This window comes from Plectropomus leopardus, chromosome 14 (genome assembly GCF_008729295.1).
Source record: "Plectropomus leopardus isolate mb chromosome 14, YSFRI_Pleo_2.0, whole genome shotgun sequence".
Lineage (NCBI taxonomy): Eukaryota > Metazoa > Chordata > Actinopteri > Perciformes > Serranidae > Plectropomus > Plectropomus leopardus.
Window position 1 is genome coordinate 14,873,878 of NC_056476.1, and position 25,346 is coordinate 14,899,223.

The 25,346-nt window shown below is 38.4% G+C and overlaps 1 protein-coding gene across 1 annotated transcript in view; it reads right to left on the bottom strand.

The window, feature by feature from the left end:
• myo6b (myosin VIb) overlaps positions 1-25,346 on the bottom strand; it is a 53,882-nt gene that overhangs the window by 23,704 nt on the left and 4,832 nt on the right. The window contains exons 3-23 of the mRNA XM_042500686.1: positions 22,293-22,362; positions 22,090-22,163; positions 20,829-20,958; positions 19,887-19,992; positions 19,443-19,498; positions 19,235-19,332; positions 18,960-19,124; positions 17,573-17,653; positions 15,351-15,531; positions 14,431-14,575; positions 12,781-12,938; positions 11,415-11,506; positions 10,924-10,996; positions 7,528-7,655; positions 6,476-6,571; positions 5,363-5,533; positions 3,246-3,284; positions 3,066-3,159; positions 1,757-1,887; positions 1,599-1,676; positions 1,350-1,479 (exon numbers count right to left, since the gene is read on the bottom strand). Of these exons, the coding sequence (XP_042356620.1) occupies positions 1,350-1,479; positions 1,599-1,676; positions 1,757-1,887; positions 3,066-3,159; positions 3,246-3,284; positions 5,363-5,533; positions 6,476-6,571; positions 7,528-7,655; positions 10,924-10,996; positions 11,415-11,506; positions 12,781-12,938; positions 14,431-14,575; positions 15,351-15,531; positions 17,573-17,653; positions 18,960-19,124; positions 19,235-19,332; positions 19,443-19,498; positions 19,887-19,992; positions 20,829-20,958; positions 22,090-22,163; positions 22,293-22,362 (2,296 nt within the window). The remainder of the gene's footprint in view (positions 1-1,349; positions 1,480-1,598; positions 1,677-1,756; positions 1,888-3,065; positions 3,160-3,245; positions 3,285-5,362; positions 5,534-6,475; positions 6,572-7,527; positions 7,656-10,923; positions 10,997-11,414; positions 11,507-12,780; positions 12,939-14,430; positions 14,576-15,350; positions 15,532-17,572; positions 17,654-18,959; positions 19,125-19,234; positions 19,333-19,442; positions 19,499-19,886; positions 19,993-20,828; positions 20,959-22,089; positions 22,164-22,292; positions 22,363-25,346) is intronic.

Sequence of the window (25,346 nt, forward strand, 5' to 3'; positions counted from 1 at the left end):
TTGAAGGAAATAAATGACCAGGGACCAGGGACATACATTTCCTCAGGTCATTTATGCAAAAAAATGTGTGGTCAAGCATAGGCAGCATTCTCTTATAACTAATGTAATTTCATTTGATGCATCCCACACAAATAAGCAGAAGCCAGCGTGCACTTTGTTAAATGGTGGGAATCAATAACTTGGCATAGAGCGTAATGGTTCAAGGAACTGCTTTTAGAGTACTATTCCATATTGCTAGAGGCTGCAGCTCTAAATATTCAGAATGAATGGAAATGCGTGAAATGTGATTTAGTATAGCCATCAGAGCTAAATAATAAAACTGTGAGGAAATGACAAAGCATCTTATACATCATGCACTGGAAAGTGAAATGACCGACCAAGAAAAATAACTTGTGCTACTGGCCTTTCTTCAATTATTCTTTTTTTTTTTTTCAAACTTCATCTGCAGTTTTTGTGTGAAGGTCTCGTGCGATGTAGATATGGACAGTATTGGAGACTGGCATCACCTCTCTGAAAGGACTGACTCTGACTGAGTGGCATATGGCAGCATGATGACAGACACACAAATATTGCATCTGGCTATAGACAGAATCTCAGTGTTTATTTACAGTAACTTCCGGGTATTTAAAAAAATAAAATAAAATAATTAAACGTGCCTGGACGTCCTCCAGTGCGCCCATGGAGAGACTAATTCATAGGAGGAACAAGTATTCTCAAAAATGATTTGAGAATCTGCTTTTCGAACAAGTATTCTTATATTTTATTTAGAATCTGAATTTCAGTATGATTGTTGTTTACAAACCAAACTGAACCAAACTGAGAGATCATTTTTGTTTAGTTTTTACTATATATGAATATTGAATGGGGACCGCATTTATGTTGACATATACAACTAAAACACTGTTTGCTGCAATTGCATGTTCTTGAAATTAATGATAAAATGTTCTCAGAATTTTTGTCATACTGTCAGGAAAATTGAAGACCAACAACTTTTATGTATTGATAATGTTTAATTTTGAGGCAGTTAAAGCCTACTGCAGTGCAGCTTTAACTCTTTTGATGTACTGATATGTGGGCATATGTAATGGTCTTTTTTTCAAGATTATTTTTGGGGGCTTTTATTGCCTTTAATGGACAGGACAGTTTAAAGTGTGAAAGGGAGAGAGGGAGAGGGGGCGACATGCAGCAAAGGGTCAAGGCCGGAATCGAACCCACAGCCACTGCGGTGAGGATACAACCTCTGTATATGGGGCGCCGCTCTATCCACTGAGCCAACCAGGCGGTAAATAGTTAGTATTTAGGCTGCTTGAGTTACACATCACAAGTTCTGTTCAGTCGATTCAACCCACGTTTGATGACGGACAGGCTGCACCACTGGACCTTCTTCCAGCGGCTGCAAACCAGCCACGTGTTGACTTTCTTTAGCAGCTCTGCAAGGTGGTCTGGATCAGACTTCATGATCTGGTCAAACTCTGCAAACTGATGCACACACACATACACAAAAACACATATTAAGCTGTAATTCATGGCATATTTGTAAAGTTATGCACGATGATCTGCAACATTAATGTTTCATGATTCTGCTGACGTCTCTGTACCTTCCCTGGGCGGAAGAACACTCTTGTCAATCCAAACTTGAAGTCATTGTCATTTAGTCCCAGGGCTTTGAACAGAGCCTATAGAGGAATAAATTCACATTCAGTGACACAAAAATATTCTATATTTTTTTAAAAAAGAAGAATTTCTGTAATCCCACCTTGCAGAAGAGTCGTGGATTCAGGCGTGTGAGCTTGTCAGGCATGTACTGTTTATACATGTTGTAGAGCTCATGAAAGGGGGCTCTGGAGGGGAAACCCCCCTGCATCAGATCCAACACTGACACCATGCCTGATCAAGAAAAACACATAAAGAAAGGAAAAGAGGTCTTGACATATAAAGGGCTATTGAAGAGAAACAGGATTACCTGAGGAATAACATTACACACAGTCAAAGGTGAACTACTGTCAGTTTATCAGAGGAACATTAAGCACTTGAAAAACAACCTGAAATCTGTTAGGTTACACTCAATATACACTGTTCTGTTTCATTCCTGACACCTAATTAATGTCTGATGTGTGTTTGTGTGTGCATGCAAGTGAGAATGCAATGCATGGATTAACTATGTAACTTTAATGTAATCACAAAGGCTGTTGCAGGGCCATATTAATTTCAGCATCAATCACAGTGGCACTATGCATTGACGTCAAAATACATAATTTAGCGTTGTGAAGGAACATGAAGAATAAACAGATGTCCACTTCCATCATAGTCCATGCCCCAAGTGAAGGTGTAACACATTTATAAAAACATCAAAGTTTTGTAATGTGACAAGAAAACTGTCTAAACATTTATGATGTTGTACAGTGCCAAACAAGGACAAACTGCAGTGAACTATAGTATAATATATAAAGCCAAGGGCCTCCAAAGGTTTTTTCAGTCACTACAGTTTAACATAATTCAACCTTTGTGGGAGGTAGTGGAAAGAAATGTTACATCCTGCATTTCTTCAAAACCCAAGGCTTTCCTTTTTGAAGAAAGGTCCAATACAATTCACATACTGAGGTTCTTGTCATATTAATATATAGAAATATGTCATGTTTTAGTATTGTCATCCATCTCCTGTATTTAATGCATGGGCAGATTTTGAGACAATGGGCCCCTGAGCACAGACATGCACTACCTCTCTGAATAAGGAGCAAGGCACACAGACGTTATAGCTTTTCAGCCTCTTTTTGTTTTTGTCATGCATCTCTTTGCTGTTGTAATCTAACTCTCAGTGCCTTAGTCTCTGTGATTATTTTGTTTTTCTTTGTAGTCATTTTGCAGTCTCTTTGTGGTTGTTTTGCCCCTTTTTGTAGTTGTTGTGAGTCTATTTTTGTCTCTTTGTCGCTGGTTTGCCTCTCTTTGTAGTCATTTTTGTCTCTTTGTGGTAAGTACATGTTAATTTGAATGACATTTTGCAGTCGAAGTTCAGGGCACCCCCTGACAATATGGGCCGCTAGGTTTGTGCCTGTTTCTGGTCCTACCTGAGCACTGCAGCTGTGAGAGAATCAGAGCTCCTTCAAACTTGTGGCTGACCATCTTCAGGTTGGGTTTTACACAGCGGATGAAACTGGAGCCCTATGCATGCAAAGAGTTATAAGTAGTGATTGATCTGGGCAGGAAAGTACCAGATAGAACTGACTTTTTACTGATATTTTGCTTACAGTACTGCGAAGCTTTTCCAGCAGCAGGTTCAGCTGGGTCTGTGTGTGCAAGTAGATGACAGTTAATGCTTATTGGTTTATTTATAACATTTACAATGAAGGTAGGCTGAATGGACATTTTATATGAGGAAGGGAAGGGAGCAACCAGAGCTAACAGTCATGCCAGGACAAAGGCAAGGCACTGCATTTGTATAGCATTCTGCAATAACAAGGAAATTAAAAGTGCATGAAGGGCATTAAGACAAGATCTAAAACAAACATGAGGCAAAATAAAAAATAAGTAAAATAAAATAAAAAAATATTATCATGCTTAGGATTTAAAAGGAATAAAACAAAGTAAAGCAGACCTGTCCCAGACAATCTGAAACACCTACAGCCGTCTGGTCAGCGTTATAGTAGTTGAGCCTTCTGAAGATAAATGCATGGACAATTTTTTCCTTTATTTCTTGATATACTCTTCGGGTGATAGAAAGCTGATTTTGGAATTGTCTTAATGTGAATGTTAAAATAAAGTTCTCGGTCCCCGACTACACCGAGATTTTTGTGGCCTTTAATGCTAGAAACTAAAGCTGATCGTTGAAAAGAAAAGATATGAAAAGATATTTGGTGTGGTTGTTTAACGTGATCTGTGCTCTTGAGAACATGTAGATGCTAAATAGAAGAGGCCTCAGAATGGAGCTGTTTGGGACTTCATGTCATGTTTCTACGCTGCTAATAGTGTTATATAAATAAGTATATCATCTGTATAATTATGATGGAGTATTTTGTTGTGTTGTTGTTTTTCATCTTCAATAAAAGATGCCCCAGGATGGAACCCTGGTGGACTCCACGTAATTTTTGTATGCACAGATGTGCAAGCACAGATAAACAAAACATAGTTTATGTCCTTCAAATAGGCCTCCCACCAGTTTGATTCTGTGCAAGAAAGTCAAAATCAGTTTTCCAGTCTGTCTAGGAACATGTTGTGGTCGGTTGTATCGAATTCAGCACTGAGATCTAATAATACAAAGACGCAAACACTGTCTGTGTTTAAGTGGATGAAATTACAGACCTTGACAAGAATCTTAAATTTCACATCACATCTCTCAGGCTGCTCATTTTGACAGTATATATTTATCTTAACATATTTCCTGCTATTGAAAATAAGACCACATTTCCTCTGTCTATAACAAATTCTAGTTATTAGAGGCTTTCTGAAACACTCACACATCATCTTTGTGCTTCAGGCCATGTCTGATGCATTAGTGATGAAAGCAAAGAAGCTACATTAGTTGTAAAGAAACCGTCGGAGTCCGAGGCTGGGGTTTTATTTTTTGGTTGATGCTGAAACATAAGACACACAGCTTAAAGTTGTGTATTTTCTGGCTTGCTCAGCAAACTTTTGTGAGAAAGCCGGAGTGTTTTATTCTTTCTTTCTCTATTTTTTCACTCCTCCTGTTTTCTCACTCCTCTCTATTATACCTCAAGCTGACTTTATCCAGCTTTATCCACCAAGGAAGGTTTTCTCAGAGGAAAAACGTGGGAGGCTGAGGGAAATCTAAGAGGGAAACCCTGAATACGGAGGAGAACAAGGGATGGAATGAAGAGTGGAAAGGTGGAAGAGGTCAAGAGATTATAGTTAGAAAAGTCTGGAAAGAAGCTTAAAAGATAAAGAGTGCTGAGAAATATCTAACGAAATTCTTCACTTTTAAATTGTTAAACAAGACTGTTGAGCAGCAAATTAATGTATTCCCAGTAGTAAGTCTACATTATTGCAGCTACATAATTTTCCCTGGACAACCAAGTATCAAATTTAACATGTTCTGTCTTTAATTTGGACTACATATTTTACAGTTAGACAAAGCCTATAAAAAGTGTATAGAATAAGATAAAGCTATTCAATTTACATGTCACTGACAATAAAAGATGTTAGAAACTACAATAACATAAAATACTGTAGCATCTAAGTTTCTTAAATTCAGTATATTAATTATTAATACAAAAGAATAAAAGTATATTTGCTTATTTTTATTTGTGACAGTGAAATTTCAAAGTATAAAAATAGCAAATTGTATTCATTTCTATTTATGTTCAGGGACTAACAATCAAAAATGACAAATTTTAACGTTAACTCTGACCTTGAACTTGTTACCAACGCTGATGAAGCTGAGTTTCCCCGCCTTCTGTTTGGAGTCTTTGTTGGTGATTGAGTTCTCAAACAGCTCTCGAACAAATCTGTCTTTCGATTCAGACACTAAGCTCTCCAGGGACATGTGGAGGGCATCGTTATTCTTCTCCACAAACCGTGTCTGTGGACGAACACATGCAAATGCATACATTTATGTTAAAGCAACTTATTATTGTTTTTGTTATTTTCTCTTTCTTGGTAAAAAAATATGTGACAAAAAGAATGACACACACATACAAACACACATAGAACATTAATAAGAAAGATGTAACGAGCAGACATGCGAACTATAACATAAAGGTGATGATGTATGTGATGATTTGATGAGAGACCGGGTGCAGAGTTTAGATGAGATGAGGTAGGTAGTGTTGATGTTTGGATTAGAGGCAGATATGTATATGTGTATAGTACAGGTGGGACAAAACATCGATATTGTGATATATCACGAGACTTCCTCTTGCAAGATGTTATCGATATACTGGCGCCAAATATTGATATTTTCATTAAAATATCTAAACATCCCCCACATTTGGCCTGTTACCATTTTGATTTACCAGACTTACTACTTCATGGTTCTGCTTGGTGGAGCTTATCAAATGAATGAGGGTAAAAGTGAACGAAAGAGTAACCAAAAAAGAGCAGAAAATGGTGGAAAGCAGCGGAAATAAATCTGGAGACTTCGGCTCACACTGCCTGCATGAGCTGAGCATGTGCATTGCAGAGCCTTTTGTTTTTCATTTCGGCATTAACATATAAGAGCAGCCATATCACCAGTGCAAGCAGCACTGCTCAGGCATTGCTCAGCTGTGGCATATTTACAGAAAGGGAGCCTCGCTAATTTATAGCGCACTCCATGCATTGTGACAGTCATACGAGGGCATCATATTTTAGCTGTAATAATAAGACGATTAACTGATTGACTTAGATTTTCTGTATTGACTAGTGAGCTTTAGTTGGCATTAACTGTAAGTTACTTCACTGTCTTATGTAACTGGTAGTGTGTGAATGTGAGTACCACCCAGCCTCAACATCCCTATATCATAAGCTCTGTGTTAAGAATAACCGTTTCATAGCAGACTGCTCCGGCAAAGTGCCTGATGATAAAGCCTTCGTCATCCCGCAGATTCCTGTGAATGGTCAGCTTCGACTTCCTGGGAACCTAAGTGGGAGAGGGAGAAAGCAAATCGAATGTAATGACAGTGCTAAAACACATATATATTGATTTCCCTCTAATCCTATCCATCACCGTCTCTACAGCAGAATCATGTTTATCCACACCACTATTGAATCAGGAGGGCTGGTTTGAAGAGTGAAACATTTCAATCCATAAATGCAGTGAAATCCAGCAGAAAAGCCAGAATCTTGCAATAAATATGGGTGTATTCTCAAAAACTCTGTACAAGGTAATTTGTAGTTATTTCACATGTTTACTTGCAAGGAAATAATAAGGACATTTTCAATGCTACATTCATTTTATCTGGCTCAAGTATTACAAAGGAACCCAAAAATCCATTACCAAAAACACTTAAAGAAAGAAAAAAGCAGGGGCACCAAGTATTTTTAAGCTCCATTAGCTTCATCAGTGAGGGGAACCATAATAAATTACTCTTAAAGTGTGAAAGCTGTATAGCAGAAATGTTAGCTTACAGCATATTTAAGCACTTTAGATTAAGATTAATGTCTTTCAGCCTATTAAATGTATAGAGTAGTCCTTATTTGAGCAATAACTCTCCCTGCAGTGGAGTGTGGCTGCAGCCAGCCAACTCTAATCTTAAGCTTGAATTGGTGTCAAGGCTTCATTTCTAAACGGATTTCATGCTTGCAGAGATACAGGCAGAGTGACAAACAATAGCAACAATGACAGAGACAGAAGGGGGGATTGAGACTGTGCGTCATTCACCAAACTGCTGTTACGAACAGAGAGAGTAAAAATGATCACAATGACAAAACCAGTGTGCGGTTACATCACCACATCACGTCTCACAAAAGAACTTCGTGCACAAAGAAAGAGAATAATAGGAGAATACAGGAGGGAAGGCAAAAAGCAGACGGAGAGAGAGAATAAGAACGAGAGAGGGAGGGAGAGGCACAGAGAGCACAGCTAAGAGGTCTGACCGTCAGTCTGAAGTGGTCTTTATGTTTGCTGTGAACAGCCAGTGCAAAGTGTTGGTCGCTGGGCTGAGGGAGACGATTCTCTTCATCCAAAATGTCCAGAATTCCCACCAGCTTTGCTTCCACTAGGTCTGGAAACAACAATTAAATATGTATCAGCAACATTATTATGATTCAGATTTAAAGATATACCTAGCAGGATTTTCCTAAAAAAACAATTATAGATCTATATAGAAGCAATCCCTCTCATTCATCACTTATGTCACACTAGAGGTGTGTGGTGGTGATTTTTCTGCAGAGATTCTGCTTCTATTTTTTATCTTCGTATGTTTTGTGTTGGGGGGTTGATGACTTTTGCTTGTGAGCGTATTTACAAACAGTATTGGGATATTCTGGACAGTATGCCTTTAAGGATGTATTACAGTGCTGGAAAGATTTTTTTTTTCATAAAACTTGTATATGCAGTACACATGCAAGTACTTATGACAATGGTGCTATATAACAGAGAAAACAGAGAAAAACGTACAACTACCAAAATGCACCACCCTGGTCAAATAAATGAGCCCACTGGTGGATGACGTAGTGCCAGCTAGTTCTTATTAAGATAGGAAGCAATTTGGTGGCAGGGGTTGTAACAAACAATCTAATAATAATTCATAATTGATAAGGAAATACTATATGCAGTACAGGCAACAGCTGTAGAGCCAGAGAAAATCTGGCAGATTTGAGCTGGGAGATCTAGACACTGGTAAGATTGAAGGAAGTTCACCATAGTTTATTTACACATACTACCCATATTGTTATGATACAAATCTGGTTGAAAATCCTCAGTATTATTTTGAGTACTGCTTTATAATGTGCAGCGAGGCTCCAGCATGAAAAGTAATGCCTAGGATGCCACAACATAACCTTAAGTACTTCATCAAGTTCAGCATCACATGCTTTTAGACAACAACAAACAGAAAAAATCCCTGCTGAGGTATTTAGGAATGGGTGAGATGGGAACCACAGTGGTCATTATTATACAAAAGTTATAAAAGCACTAAACAATTCAGTTTATGACATTTATTGGAAATTTTCACTGTTTACTGTTTCTGGATGTGAATATTCAAGGCACAAAACATGCTCATCAGGATGCTCATTTAACCATATTTCTGAATTATTCATGCAGCATGCTGTTTGGAATATAATCTAATAGCCAAGGACCTCAAAAAAAAAAAAAATCTGCATGAACAAGCACCTGTGCATAAATCCTGAAGATTGATGAGTGAATTAATGGCCAACCCAAACGGTCATTTGCAAGTCATAAATGTTATTCACGGCTGTCAGTTAACCTCGCACCTGAATAATCACAGCCTTTGAAATACAAATCAAACTGCTTCACCTTGATACACTGACTATTTCATCCCATTAATTCGAGGATTCACTCGAGGACAGACACAACAAAAACAAGGGAGTGTTATTTCGCCAGGCTTCCCGATGCACAAAAGAGACCATAAAACCCACAAATACTCATTACGCCTGCTCCCTTCAGACACATGGATATGCCATCTCCTTGGATAATGAGAAGTTGGTATTTTTGTCCCCCTGACAGGTGTATTTTCGCTGTTCTGACGTGTAGCCCAGAGCACAAGAAATGGCCCAAATGAATGCCATGCTGGTAAGCTGACGTTACACTTGAACCAACGTCAGTGCACTTGCAGTGTGTGGGCTAAAGAGACAGCCACATTTGCGCTTGCAGAAGCCCTCAAAGGCCACACTTCACCTTAATGATGTCCCTGAGTGTCACTCGATGCTCCAGTTTTCCCCTCCAAAGAACACCCATAGTGCATATACATGCAGATATCAATACACATACTCAGACACAGCTATAACACTGATTTCGGTAATCTGAAACCGGCCTCTTATCGGTGAAATGTTATTTATTTAGCTGCAAGATTTAGCTGCAGAGTGAGCGCTCCTCACTTTCACACTGCTCTTAAGTACAGGTTGCTGTGGACATGGAGGCTGCCCGCAGGAAGAGAGGCCCCATCAGGCTTCAAGCTAACATTTCCTTTTGCCGTCTACGTAGAGGTGATAAATTTACAGCTTACAGCAACTTAACACGATGCGGTCTCTGGCTTTTGTTTGATAGTGTCTGCAGAAATTGTTGTTGCACATTTCTGATTTATTGTTAGTGTTGTTAGCTTGTTTACTGTATTACATGAACGTCACTGTCACCCTAAACATCATATAGAACCCTGTTCAAACTCATAAACTCTTCATGTTAAAAAAGGAACGAACAGTTGAATATTTGTATTGAGCAGCCAAATCTGATTGGATGGACATAATTTTGAGTCTGGCACAGCATTACTATGTAGATATAAATGGCTCATTCTAAGGTAACAAAAACATAGCAATTCTTGTTTTTAGGTGATTAAACACTAAAGAAAATACTTAATATATTGGATTCGATTTCTGTAGCTATATATCCCCCAAAATCCTACTTACTGAACCTTTAAGTTAAAAATATATATACCCATAATAAAAACATACGAACAACATTTAAAGATGAATATAAATATTAACAGTTATAGAGAAGGTGTGTGCTCAGGCCTGTGATTTAGAATAAAATTCTATAGCAAACGTTGAAAAGAAACAGTACTACAACCTCATAGCTGCTCAAGCAGATATGTAATGACAGCCTGCCATACACTGCTAAAATTAGGGACACATGATAATATTGGCACGTCATTGTCATCCTGAAATATGGGAATCGGCAAATATGCTGATTTTTTGTGATATCACAAACCAATAGAGTAGGATGACGTTTTTTTGTTTTTAGACTAAATGATCACAAAATGAGGCAGGGAAAAAATGTATATATCTGTCTGCACTGCTTATGGGCCAAATGAGTTGTTGTATCAGCATATCAAATATTGGCAAAAAATCCAACATCTTGCAACCTTGATCAAATTGGCTGTCTCGGGACCTCATAGAGCAAGTCCTATCTTTTCTAGCTTAAAAAATGGTATTGTATCTCTGATCCAGTGTTTAAAGCAGGAGGTGGGGGTGTGAGGGAGGTAGCCTGCTTCCAATTAAGTAATATGAGTCTTCTGGCTAAGAGTGATGTAAGCAATGCAATTTGACTGTACCTTGGGGAGATGATTGTCCTCACACTGAATACTAAAAATGGCTGTAAGAGGATTTGGATCTATTTTTCTTTCAAGTATTTTGCATAGGGCTTCAAAAAAAGGAGGACCAGTAACCTGAGAGCCTTAGGCAAAACCAAAATGAATGAGCTAGTGCTGCAAGTAAATTTGAGTTATTTTTTATTTTTCAGGGAAATAGTAAATTTTAAAGCTGTGGAGTTTTAGTATCAACAGGGTGCAAGGAGGGAGGAAGTTGATATAAGCCTACCTATGCAGTCCTGGTTGTCAACATAATGCACCTCATTCACTCCCAGGCCTTCCTTTTGATACAGCTCTTGCTCCTGCATAGAAGAGGCCACAAATGAAAAATTAGTTTACACTTCTCTAAGTGGCTTCATAACATCATCCACCTTAAAAAGCAAACAAAAAACACCAAACCGACAATACACAATTAATGAGAATGAGGCTTGAACCAGAATTGTGGCGCATTAATTGGAGACCTTGGAAGAGAATAACGTTAAGAGATCACAGGAGAGAAACACGTCTCATCGTGTCCCTTGAGAAATTAGCATTCTAATGAGAGAGCGCAGGAGAGGGGAAAATATAAGTGAGAAAACAGACACGAGAGTGAAAGAGTGTGCCAAACGCTTCCTCGTTGTGAAGGAGTGTGTAAGTTTTAAGTGACGTGACACGGTAGGTTTCCTGGTATAAAGACGTAAACCACACCAAATCACGTTGATCTGCTCACTGCTCACCTACCTCTTTGAGAATACGCTCGTTGAAGAACTGCTGCAGTTTCTCGTTGCAGTAATTGATACAAAACTGCTCAAAGCTGTTGTGCTCAAAATACTCTAAGAGGAGGGAAAAAAACAGAAGAAGCAGAAAAGTCATATATTTCAATTAATTTTCCAAAATGAACATTTTTGCAAAGCCTATGTTAATTATGCAGTCGGGGGAAATTAATTCTGAAGCAGGAGCCCTGGTAATGAAGTGTGTGTGTGTGTATGCATTAGGGTACTTATATTAAGAAACATGCTGCACAGACAAGTGTCTCTTTAGCAGCCTGAATTTTAAATAAAATGAAAAAAGTGCAAATTGCAGTCAATCTAGAAAGCTGCAGAAACACATTTTTTCAGTTCTGCTACGCAATGTTGGGCTAAGTCTTCACTTAGGATTCAGGGGGATTTAAGGCTCATTTCCACTTACTTATGAAAAGAGATACATCTGTCTTAAGAGTTGTAAACGTCACTACCCTCATACTTTCACGCATTCTTTATAATGGCATAGATATATCCACTAGATGGCAAAAGACCAGAGTGACTAGTTTACTTTTGACTAGAGTCAAAAGTTTAAGACAACATTTAATAAATCGACGGTGGAAGAGTTTGTAATAATGTACCTTTTAACAAACGCAGCATTGTAGACGGCATTGGTCTGAAGCCATTAAACACATTATAATGTGGATGGAGAATTCCTGTCACTCTATTATGTCTTCATATGGTGGTATTGCTCTGTTTTGTCTGGATCCATAAGCTTTAAGGAAACGATGGATTTAATATAGAGCATAAATTATCCCTTTACGGTATCTAGTGGTGAGGATTGCAGATTACAACCAGCTGAAACTTCTGGTTAAAATTTCTTCAGTGTTCATTGTTCAGGATGTTTTAAGAGAGAGCCGCATTATCTTAACAGATGTCTCCCTCTCTAAAATATGTTCCATATAAGTGTTACTCCAACACTGTTTGGCATGTCAGAGACAGGTCGCTAGCCCAGCACCTGCTACATGTGCTCACCTAGCACAAAAATACGAAAAATAAAAAAAGGCAAAAATGTGAAATCACAAATGGCCCTATTTAGAGCCAGTGTTCGGTTTGTCTGATCTGGGCTACCATACAATCATGGCAATCCAACATAGTGATCTCTGTAGACAAGGACCCACTGCCTATGTAGAAGTGACCGGCGAACGAAAACACAATGTTTCTTATTTTCAGGTGATGATACACTAATGAAAACATACTTTTTATACTATATTCCATTTCTGCCAGTATATCCCCCTAAATCCTACACGCTGGAACTTTAAGTTGAAACTTCCACAACACACTGAACACTAACTGCATTATATTACCAAACCCAGCGATGTCCAACACCCCGATGAAGTTGGAGGAAGTCTCGAAGGGGAAACATTGGTTTACTCGTTTGACCACATGATCGAAGAGGCTGCTGTACACCGCCTTGGCCAGGGCATCGCGGGCATTGTTTGCTTGTTCCACCTTTAGAGGCACCCTGGAGGGACACAGAAAGTAGGGCAGTGAGAGACGGTCCGAAACTGGGACATGCTAGCCTCTTATTAAACCTCTCTCTTTTATTTTTTCCCCTAATCAACCCAATTTTCACGTGGCAGCAAAACTTTCGCTGTGTTGATGTGACACTTTTTTGCCGCATAGTTCCCCTTTTGATCCCTCGTCAAGCTAGGCGATTGTTTTAAAATGAGGGTTTCGGAAGCAAAGATGAGGTATTAAAGCTAAAATGTGAACCTTGAACTCTTCTAGACTCTCTCATGACGCTTTAACACAATTTATTTTTAAATTATTTAACGGAGTTGACTGTAAGGACAAAGTGCGGCTCCATAGTGACCCAGAGTTCAACTCACCTGTCCCAACTGGGAGGAAGGTGAATTTAAACGAAAAGGTCTGTCCTTTGCTGTGATAGATCATTACCCGTTTTTCTTTTGATATTCCACCCGCCCAGCCCTCGTGAGAAAAAAGAAAAAAACCCATACCCATTAAAAACAGGAATATCCATCTATGCTAAGGCTAAAGTAGCTGTCTTTTCTCCATTTTACTATGGGTTTTATACTTAAAAAGCTCATACAATCCTTTGATTTCATCTTAGTGACAGGCATTTTTATTCAATGCAATGTCTCATATGCACACTAGTTTGAGCCTCAGTCATCTCCACCACCCCCTCCTCTGTAACCCTGAACCTCCCTGGGGTATAGGGTGGATCTGTCTGGGACTTAATGACAAAGCCAGGCCCCCTTCGCTCCACCTGCTCCCCAGACACCAGGCCTTTACTGTACTGCAGCCATGCTCGCCTGCTTCCTCAGATACAGGCTGCATTATTTATGTGGAGAAAACACTTCCAGGCCAGGCCAGCATCTGGCCCTCCTGAAATATTAATCTATCAAACCTGGCGCCATCACTCAAACGCCACATCATCACCAAAGTACACAGGGGCAGTGCCAATAACACTGCAACACATTCTCTTTTCAGTCTGCAAGAAATAACCACACAATCATGTACAAGTACCTTATTCACAAGCAAAAAACCCTAACCCCCCCCTTGCATTTGTGTTCCTTTTTTATTGGAGTTTGCTTTGATTGATTTAGACAGGAATAAGATCAGTCATATACTCTTTATGATAAGACCATATAATAAAGGGCATTTAACTTCAGATCATCTTAAACTTTGCAGGATAGCACCAATAAATACAGCAACTACTGCCCTGCTACTGCCCATGTCGGGTAAATTCTAGTTGGTTAATCTCTCTCTCTTTCTGGGATTATTGGCTATTTTCAGACCTATTGAGGATTTTCTGTCTTCACACACACACACACACACACACACACACACACACACACAGAGTTCAATTGCCATTAACTCTGACAGTGACTTCTGAAGGCGCTAAGAGGATCATTTTTTGTCAACAGTAACAAAAGAAGTTGCAAGGAGTCACAGATCTTTAAAGTGCTTTTAAAGAGTGCTGTTGTTCTTACTTGATAACTGTTCCTTTGGCTCCCCCTGCTGTAGTGAGCATGACCCTGGTTGTGAGGCTGACACGCAAGTCATCCTGGTCCAGACCCAGCAGATTAGCACAGTACTCCAGAGACTGGCCAGACTGGTTCTTGAGGATGCAACCACCTGAAACACACAAAAATAACCTTACCAGAATCTGTGGTTCTGAAGATTTGTGAAATAATTTCTCTCCCTTTGTATAAGACATGTTTTCTAAATTCCTAGACAATGGGAACACAGCTGCAAAGCCACAAAAAAATCAGAAAAAAAGTCTCTGATGGGAAGATAAAGAGTGAAAGCTTTTAGCTGTGATATTAACAGCCTGATTCAGAGCTGGTCTTCAGGTTCAGTGGGTGTAAGTTACAGCATATGAGTGAGGGAGAAACTTCGAAAAACTGGCGTTAAGAAAAGTTTCAAAGTATACTTATTTTATCCTCAGAGACTTTTATTGTAGAGACACAAAGAACGAGCCAGAGAAATAATGAGAGACGGATCATGGTTACCAGGGAAACAGAGGTTTTCTTTGTCATCATTTTGGGACTAAATAGTAGTGACACCCAAGGACAGCAGATCTATTTTTCTGTATTTTATATTGATCTATTCAGTAACAATTATCTATGGATTTCTATGAGTTCACATTTATTGAGAAAAACAAGATGATGCCAGCTTCTCAAAAATTGTGTGAAAAAAGATTTTACTATGCATCTTTGAACCCCTGTTGTCGAGTGGGCCTCTTCAGGGAAAAAAATGTATGACAAAGTCTATCTTATCTCTGGTAGGAGAAAAACAAATATAAGAGTCCAACAAACACCAAGAATACAATTTGGTTTTTTTTACCAGACCAAAGTATTGAAAATCTTAAATGTGGTTAATATCTGCAATAAAACAGTAGCCGTCTAACCTGAAGAACTCCCCGTCTCTTCAAAGTCAATGTTGCCCAGATGCAGCACGCCGGCAACCACCCTGAACAGGTCCAGTTTCTCAGTGTCATCCAGACCAATCTTCTTCATGGCCACGCACATCCTGTTAAAGTCACCCAGATCGTCAAGTAGAGGGTCCTTGAACGCGCCGACCTTTAGATGCTATAAAACATACGAGGGAGTCAGAAAAGGTACAGTTCAGAAGACAAACAGACCATAGAGTGAGCGTGTGAGGATTCAATTTAAATCTGATTTACTCTGATTCAATTCAAGATTAGTAGTTTATGTTCTGTATTTGATCCATTTTTTAAAATTATATTGTCTATAGATGCTGAGTAAATCTGATTTTAAATTGAATTGGAGGCGAGCCAACAGCCTTATTTATAAAAACTATATGGTAAAGGACGATCTCACTCAAAAAAGGACCATTTTTATATCAATTACTCACCCCATGGTAGTTTGAATTTGTGAAGAAAACTCAGTTTTTCTTACATTCCCCCACAGTGAACTAAGAATCCAAAAAAAGGTGAAAATTCTTGATGCATTGGAGTAAATGTGGGCCACGTTTAACAACTGCAAAACTTTACCAAAACACCAGTTTACAGACTTTCACACAACTGTGAGAGTTTGTAAATTGATCTTTTGATATAGTTTCGCAGTTGTGAAACATGGCCCTGTTTTACATCAATTCATCAAAAAATTTGTTTTGGGAGTCTTCATTCACCATGGAGGCATGCAAGAAAAACAAAACTTTCTTCACAAATTGCGGTATTTGCAACACAGCCTTTGCTCTCTTAGGAGACCAATTTTTCACATTAATGTGTTCAAAGAGCCTCCACCAACAGCACACAGCAAACACTACAAACTAGAAAGTGCAACAAAAGAGCAAATGAAATATCTAGCAATGTCTCAGGGATCAAGACAGCAGTAGAAAAATTAAGCATGCATTGTGAAAAGTCAGTGGAACAGAACACTTTAAAATGAATTAGGAATAAAGATTAATTAACAGTGACAATCAAGAAGGGCCGCACATTTATTACTCCTGATTGTGCAGTACGTTAACAAACCATTCAGTTTTTGCACTGAGCGAAGTGCTTTAATTGCACCTTCATTCATGTGCTGACTATTAAAAACAAAACGCCAATCTTAAACAATCTGTGATCTATGGAAAATATACAATAATTGTGCAGCCCTGTATTTTTTAACTGAAAGAAGAGCTGAATAAGCAAACAACATCCTTTTGTACTGTATTGTATCTAAGCACCATACAGCCCCAACCCCACCTAAACCTGACAGACACACGCAGACAAAAGAGGAAGCATGCACACTCATTTCCTGTTTACACTACAAACAGCAGCATGTAAATCCTGAGTCTCAGTGTTTACTTTAGGAAAATACAGGATAAAGAGCACAGAGCAAAAAGCCCTGATAAGAGGGGAAACATCACCTTATTGTCCTATATAACACAGACACATGGAAGGACAGACAATGACTTGGTTAGCAACATATTAACAAGACACTGTGCTTACAAACACAGCTTGCAGAGCTACAGTCATTATGCAATTCCACAGTTTTTGGTTTATTAAGGTAAAAAAAAAGTTTCAGTCATTGCATTTTTCTTAATGTACTCAACTAAATAAACCCATGAGTAAATCCACTAAAACACAACTGAAAGCCTTTGTTTTCCTGATTTTCCTGAAACTTTGATTAGCATAAGACAAGATATTCTATCTAAGAAAACAAGGAGTGAAATGTACATGTCTAATTAGTCCCTAAGAGAGAAACATGTCACACTTATTCCCCTAATTGTTTCATGATATTAATTACACATCTCCTGCAGGCTTTGCAGCCACTGCTTTTTCGTGTCATACATAATTCATCAAAAACACAGACCTGAACTAATTTCAGGGCATGGAATATTCTTATTGACCAGTTCCTGTGTAGCTTCGTGTGTGCAGCAGATTTCCTTTAACGTATGTCTGGGATTTGCTTTCAGTCCGGTGCTTACTCGTCGTTATTGGGAAAAGAATAACGCACATCTGTATAAATGATTAATTGTGCAAAGAATCCAAATGTGTTGCATTACAATAAGTTTTTTTGCCTTTGCCTTATTGACATACGGAAGCCAAATGTAACACAAGTTTCCAAAATAATCAGGTATTGTGGGCTAGAGTGATAAAGCCAGAAGAGAACGTGACATTACCTCGGGGCTCTTTCGGTTCTGCATGATTTGTTTATCAGCGTCCTTACTGGCAAAGTATCTGGTGCATCCTCGGTTCAGGTACTGCAACAGAGAAAATAAATCAGCTTAAAAAACACTTAAATGCAATCAGTGTTTTGATAAATTAAATTCAGAAGCACTATAAACGCATTTTACTCGTGGTGACGAACCTCGTGGGGATATTTGTATTGATTCCCATCATCTAAAAGATTTACTTTGTTGTCTTCCAAATATTGCTCCACAGCTGACTAGTAGTGAATCGCGTGAAGTAATTGCTTCTGTTGATATGGGTGTCACCTCAGGGACCTGATATGATGACACAATGATAAACAACTAAAGGAGCAGCTTGAGCTGCTTGTTGTTCCATTAAGTGTTGTTTTGTCGAGCATGTAGAGGAAAATAAAGGCTGCAGTAAACACCTTTATGCTCTCTGACTTTGCACCCGCTGAGCTTATAATTGCAATCAAAGGGGAAAGAATTCAATTGAGAAATATTTTGTCACTGAGGTGGATTTTGATTTCACTTGGGAGGAACTCAACATCACTAAAAATAAGCTTCTGTGACATCTAGTGGACTTCTGTAGAACTGCCAGCCAATGTGTGCTCCGAAAGACTGAGAAAACAAAACAGTTAAGTCCTTTTAATTACATTAAAAGCTTAAAGCTTAAAAATATATTTTTGTCTCTTGAAAAACAAGACTGCAGCTCCTCAGTTTCATTTCACTTTTTGGCACATGTCACAGTTGAAATGATCTTTGTTCACAATAAGGTGTAGCTTTTTCTGAGAAACATAAATTCTGCAGAGCGTTTTGTCTGTCGAAAGCTTGGTTCATGCTTGCCCTTGTGCCACCGGTGTAAGGTTTGTGCGCCAAAAAATGACATCATGATGTCTTTAAAGTCAAGTGTTAAGGCTTGGAAAGTCGTAGCAGTGCTTGGTCATGCATCTCTTTTTGTAACAAGGCACCCTTTGGTATGCGATTTTCATCTCAACATGGACCTTTGAGGGAAGACTTGCGGACCAGGTTCACCTGTACAGACATCATTACGTCTCTTCACTGAGAGACCACAAAGAGAGTCATATGATCTTAGATTCATGGGAAGAAACAGTCACCATGCTCAGGGAGAATGGAGGCTATTTTTGTTGCAGGGTGTGGGAGAACAAGAGAGATCACTTTGTAAAGTCCAAAAAGTCTCATGGAAAGCGTGAAAATCCAGGGGAAAACAAAATGGTCACACACTCGTATGCTTGTGGGGAAGCGACAGTAATAATTACTTAACATAAATGCAATGTTTGATGGTATGTCTGTATATACTGTAGCTTACTCTACTTTTGCTCTTTCTAGTGTAACTGCCCAACTTAAGCCCACTGACCCTGAAGCTGTCCGGAGAGTCCAGGTGCAGTTTCTTTTTTATGTCCTCAGATGCTCCGGCACACAGCCTGTAGAAGATGTGGTAGTTCCTCTCGTCGTTACTTTGCATGCAGATCCTCGACTTCTCCAACAGGTAATGTGAGACAAATCCTCCCACGACTGCATTCTGGTAACACGAGAGGAGAACCAGGTTTTAAAATTTAGATTTTAAAATTCATGATCCACAAACAACAAATTATTGACTATCCAAGAACTTTATCAGCGATGACCTATTACCTTCTCATTGAAGTGGATTTCCACAAACTTCCCAAAGCGACTGCTGTTATTATTCCTGACTGTCTTTGCATTTCCAAAGGCCTCAAGAAGGGGATTTGCTGAGATTTAAATTTGGAAAAACAGAATCAGTATCACATTGCCCCCTTATGAAACATACAGTATTGATAGTTACTAACAGTTGATCATTTTTGGTTTGTTATCGTATTACCTTCTACAATCCTCTCGTCAATATCTTGACCACTTCCATATGTTGTTGTGAGATATCTACAGGATGGGGATGAAATCAGGGTGACATCAGCAATGATGAATTGAAGAAAATGGTTTAAAACAAAACAAAGAGATACCAACACAGAAACCCAATCCAAGGTTTATAAAATTTAAAGATCAATACAGTAGTTTCATCTTGCAAGAAAAGCGACTTTTTTTGTTGTTCAGTTGGAAATGGCTTCCAGTTTAATGCTGTTTTTATCACCTCTACTGTTCATAAATGTTTTATGAGATATTTGCAGGGTATCAGCAGTTACTCTAGTTAATTTGGTGCAGTTGGAGTACAGTGGTGGATTATCTTGGTTTGAAAGTAGAGGGAAAATTAATATTATTACAGAGGTGAGTGTGAAGGGAAGATGAAAATGGGATGCAGGATGCCTCATACCTAAGAACAAACTTGGTGTTTTCAGTCTTTCCAGCACCAGATTCACCGGAAACTATGATGGACTGGCTCATCTTCAGAACCTTCATGTCTCTGTAGGCTTTGTCAGCTGAAAAAAAAGAAGTGGGATCACTGGCAATGAAATAATACGTAATTTAATGATATGTTTCCCATAATAAACTAAATCCAAAGCCTCTTTAAAAAGAACAATTACAACCATCACAACTTTGTTACTCTTTTTCAAGTAAAAGCGCTGCATTTTGTAGTTATGTATGCTACCCCCCTTACTTAAACATGCACTTTTTTCCTTTTTTGTTCTTTGAATCAAAATCGAAACAACAAAAAATGTTCAAATATACAATTGGACAAGTACTCAAAACCATGCTACAGAAACAATGATATGAATTTCAATAAATAAACAAATAGAAATAAATTATATTACCGACCAAACACTTGGTCAATTTTATTACTTTTTTGTGTTTATAATTTCTTAACATATTCTTTAAATCCACCTACAAATCCAGTGAAAATGGGGGTAATTTTCATTATGCTACATTTAAGTATGTACAAGTTATCCTATATAATCAGTAAGTTTCCAGTAAATTCAGTGTTATATTTGTCTTGTTCAAAATGTAGAATTACATTTTAACACTCAATTTTGATATTATGATTTGTTTAACACACTAGTTACTCTTTCATTCAATCCAAAAAGCAACCAAATCTATCCAAGGTCAAATTAATGTGTTAAAGATTCTGGTTTATTATTGCAAAAATTTGTTTTCATTATCCAGGTTTGGAGGATATAGATTTGTTAGATATATATTGTGTACTAATTTAGTGTGTACCTCTTTAATGTTATTGGTAATACAGAACTGATGTGGTAAAAGTCATGCTGTCTGCCTAACAGTACATATAAAATGTTGTTGATAAGGTGTGAGCTCTCACCTATAGCGTAGACGTGAGGCGGCAGAGTTCCCAGTGACTTTCCCCGGTACGACTTGATGGCGTCAAGGCCATAAAGTTTGGGGATGTCATAGTAAGGATTCACAGCTATCAAAATATTGGCCACATAAGTCTGTGAGAGATATAAACACAGGTATGATTAGACTCACTGCTTTTAGAGAAAGTTGAGCAAAAATACATATGAATTATTTAACAATGAGAGACAACAGAGACGAAAATGAGCCCAATGAAGGTTGCTGAGACACACCTTAACCTGTTTCCCTGGCCTGCTTTTCCCGTCTACCAGATGTCCCTCATTTCCTAAGTGAGTGACTCGGATCAGGATTGGGTTTGCCCGTCTGACTTAAAGACCCTTCTCTATCTTCCCTTCCCTCTTTACCACCTGGTACTTTCTCCCCAGGGAAACAAGGATAGAGATCCTTTCTCCTGCTGTCCTCCAACTTGTTACTGTATCTCCTTATGATGCAGCCAAATAGTAGTGACTTTAAAGGGACAGTTCACCCAAAAATCAAAAACACCTATTTTTCCTCTTACCCTTGGTGGTATTTTTCAATTTAAATTGTTTTGTTGTGAGTTGCTGAGTGCTGTAGATGTGCCTTTTCCTCGAATATAATGGAACTAGATGACACTCAGCTTGTGGTGCTAAAAGCGCCAAATATAGTACATTTTGAAAACTCAACAACAATAACTCATTTCAGAAATCACACCTAGTTGTGAGCAGTTTCATGTAGGAACATGCATCGCTGAGTCAGCTAACGTTACAGCTCAGCCGAGTAAAACGATGGAGATGTTTACATCTCATGATGTCACCATGAGTAGATGCACACTTTCTTCTGTGGTTTGGCAGATGTAGTTTGGTAAAAGAAAATAGTTGCTAAATTAAATTGCTCACAACAAGGTCTGTGGATTATCACAAATAACCAGGTCATGACTTCTGAAAGAGACATCGCTTTTATTTCTTTTATTTTAGTATTTTATGCTTTGAGCACCAAAAGCCAAGTGCAGTCTAGTTCCATTATATACAAGAGAAAGAAGACATATCTACGGTCAATATCTCCAACACTCAACAACTCACACCAAAACAATCTAGATTGATAAATAGCACTATAGTTAAGAAGAAAAATAGGTATTTTTTATTTTTGTGGTGAACTGTCCCTTTAAGCTATTGCTAGAGCACATACGTATATGAAGGATTAAAACTGTGCTAATATAGAGACTAGTATAGACAGAGAAGAAAACATACATAGATGTGGTCTTTAATGTACCGCACTCTGACGTTGTTGAGAAGAGTGGCTTCATTCAAGTACATAAGGGAACCTGAAAATCAGAGGAAAAAAACAGATAATAGAAAATAAAACAAAATGAATACTTGTAAATACACCATGTTAAGAAAGCCAGCATTAAAAAGTGTAGAAATAGAATCAACAGCCTACTGGGCGGACTTACAGTTGTCATCGACATGTTTGTTGACATCATCTTCTGCTGGGAAGACTTGGCTCATTGAAGCAAGAAAAGTCTGCAACACAAACGGTTTTCATTGTTATAACATTCGCATTATCTCACTTCCAGGACAGACTGACATGCTACAAGTGGCACCTATTTATGCCTGCCAACTTTATGAGCAAGACTTCTCCATGTTCTTTGATATTACACAAAACAAGTGTTTATTAGCATCCATAAAGGAGAGGTGGGACATATTAGGTATAATAAAAAAGCTAAGCGAGAATGAAAAAACATGAATCATTTATCACGGTTAAAGATCACAGTAATGATGTTTGGTGCGACATGTTCCCAGGCTAAATTAGTTACTGATATTCTCACTGTATTGTTTAAGAGTCTGAGTTAATGGAAATAAATTCAATGGAACAAGCCGGCTGTGAGAGAAACAAGGGGAGACATGGCAGGATAATGAATAATTTGGTGGGAGAGCAACTGGATCTGAACACCTGAGTGAGTAAGTGAGTGTGTGTGTGTGTGTGTGTGTGTGTGTGTGTGTGTGTGTGTGTGTGTGCGTGCATGCGTGTTCGTGTGTGTGTGTGTGTGTGTGTGTGTGTGTGTAAACGGCGAAAAAGAGCGGTTAAAAATAGGGATTGCTGTAGACTAGACGACGGTGGTGCTCTCTGCTGTAGGAACCAATCAAGTTACAAACTCCTCCCTTTTCACAGGCTTAGTGAATATTGCACCTATAAAAAGGTAATCAGACAAAGTGACATGATTAAAGCAGAACAATGACTGTGTCTGATTATTCCCTACAGTTTATATTAATAACAATCCCTCTTTTTCGCCGTTTACAAGTTCATTACACTCTCTATATCAATACCACAGCTTCTCTGTCTGTGTGCCTCAGTCTGTGCTGTGATGCATGGTTTATTACTGCAAACAGGCTGTAAGCATAAACAAAATCTGCTTTGTGTGCCTGCTACAGTACCTTGGCTCAATCTGGGCGTCCACAATGATAACCATGTGAGAAATGTCTAACCAATAAAATTGACAAAGAGAAGAGGCAGCCGGGCAGAAGGTCGTGCACTGAGCTGAGGCACTAATGAGCTCCACACAACAGTAAAAAACAGGCACTCACTGGGCCTTTCATTCCCTCACTGAATGGGACAGAGTTTTTATGCCTTGCAAAAAACTGATCACGATCATTCAAGTTCACATGTATGCCAAATGAGATTCACCACAAACTCTTTCACATTCTCCAGCTGAGTGTAGTACAACTTTAAATATTTGTGCATAGCCTTTACACACAGCCCAAGGTGACTTCCTTTTTTTATTTTTAGTTTAGTTTTATTTTTTCCACAACCAAAATATAATCAATTTACTGTCATGGAGAAGTATGAAGAAAAAAAAGGAAATATTTACATTTAAGAAGCTGAAATCATTTTTTTTCCTGCAAATTATTTAGTTTATTTATTATTTAAATTTATTAGTTGACAACTCATCAATTATTCATTACATTTCTAGTAACTGGTGATATTTGAATGAAGTACAGTTTTAAAAACTTAAAATAGTATACCCTCAGAAAAGTTTCCAAACAATTCTCAAAAGAGGCGAGACTGTATTGCAATGTAAACACAAGGTTTTCTGATGACATTGGTAGATTCTAACATACTTTAACAGGCGGTTATCTGCACTATAGTACATAAATCTACAAAAAAAATAATCAATATGTGCGTAAGCCACATAATTGGTGAGGCTGTGATCACTGTGCTGACTGGTGTAAAGACACAGGACTTTTCCCCGGGAGACTGGTGTTCAAAACTATGTAAATGTAACTCTGTGTTATTTGAAGTTACCTTGTCACCATGTCTCTTTTTATATATCTAACCTACTTAAATTTAAGCTAACTACATAACTTTACATAAAGCACATCGTCGTATGTTTTTTATTCAGTGCAAGGAATTCATACTTACAAACATGACTTTACCAGAGAAGCATTTATCAGATTAAAAGATCAAGAGAAACATAAAGCTATCTACTTTAGTTTGGCAAACAAGCCTTTATGTATGCAGCTCCATATAAATGAAGAAGCTTTTACAGAAGGAGTTAAAGTTGCGCTCAGTGGTTCCTCTAGGCCGTTTCAAAGCACTGTTGCAGGAGTTTAGTTTGCTATCATCAATGTGCCATTGTCAGGGTGTGTTTTAAATGGTCTCTTTAATTGTTTATAGTTGTCCCTGTTTTCTTGTTTTTCTTATAGCTAGTTTACAGCACTCACTCTTGAAAAAGAGATTATTAATCTCAAGGGTTTCTTTTTGGCTCAGTAAAGGTTAAATAACTTTTTAAAAAAAGTAAAGGACTGTCCTTCTAGTGGACATTTAATGTTAATAATGACTGTATTCCATGTAGCTGTTCCCGTACCAGGGCCCTGGTATTGTGCATGCTGGTTCACGGTCATCGCTTACTTTAACAAGTCAAAATGTCTTAGGTTAGAATGGTCCCTAGCTGTGGTGAAAACACCTCAAATGAAACAAACGAAGAGGTGACTGCCTGGGTACATGTCTGTTGTAAACATCAGAGGCCTGCTTGCAGGGGACTCGTGACGGCTCAGGTGTAACAGGTGGCCTTTACCTCCTAATGAGCAGCTCTCCCTCTAGGCAACACTATCAGCGCACCTGCTGCTGCGCTCTTTATTTATTCATGCCTCTGTACATGTGGTCTCTCGTGTTTCTCACATTTTACACATTGTTGTGCTAACGCCTTCGAATCGCACTTTAGACAGATGGTGACAAAATTACAGAAAACAAGTTTTATTTCTTACACGATGCTTTGTAATTCTCCATGAAAGTATTGAGTTTATGAATGTATGCGTTTGCGTATGTTGTGAGCATGCTCCTGGGATTATGGCAAAAAACACTTGATTTATGTGCGCCACTAAACGAATAAGCCCATCAGCTGAGCCACATCAAAGGAAAACAAACCCCCCTCACCTATTTCCACAGTTGGACTTTACCTGTAAATGGAAAGCAGGGGTGTGTGTGCCCGTGCATTTGTGTGATGACC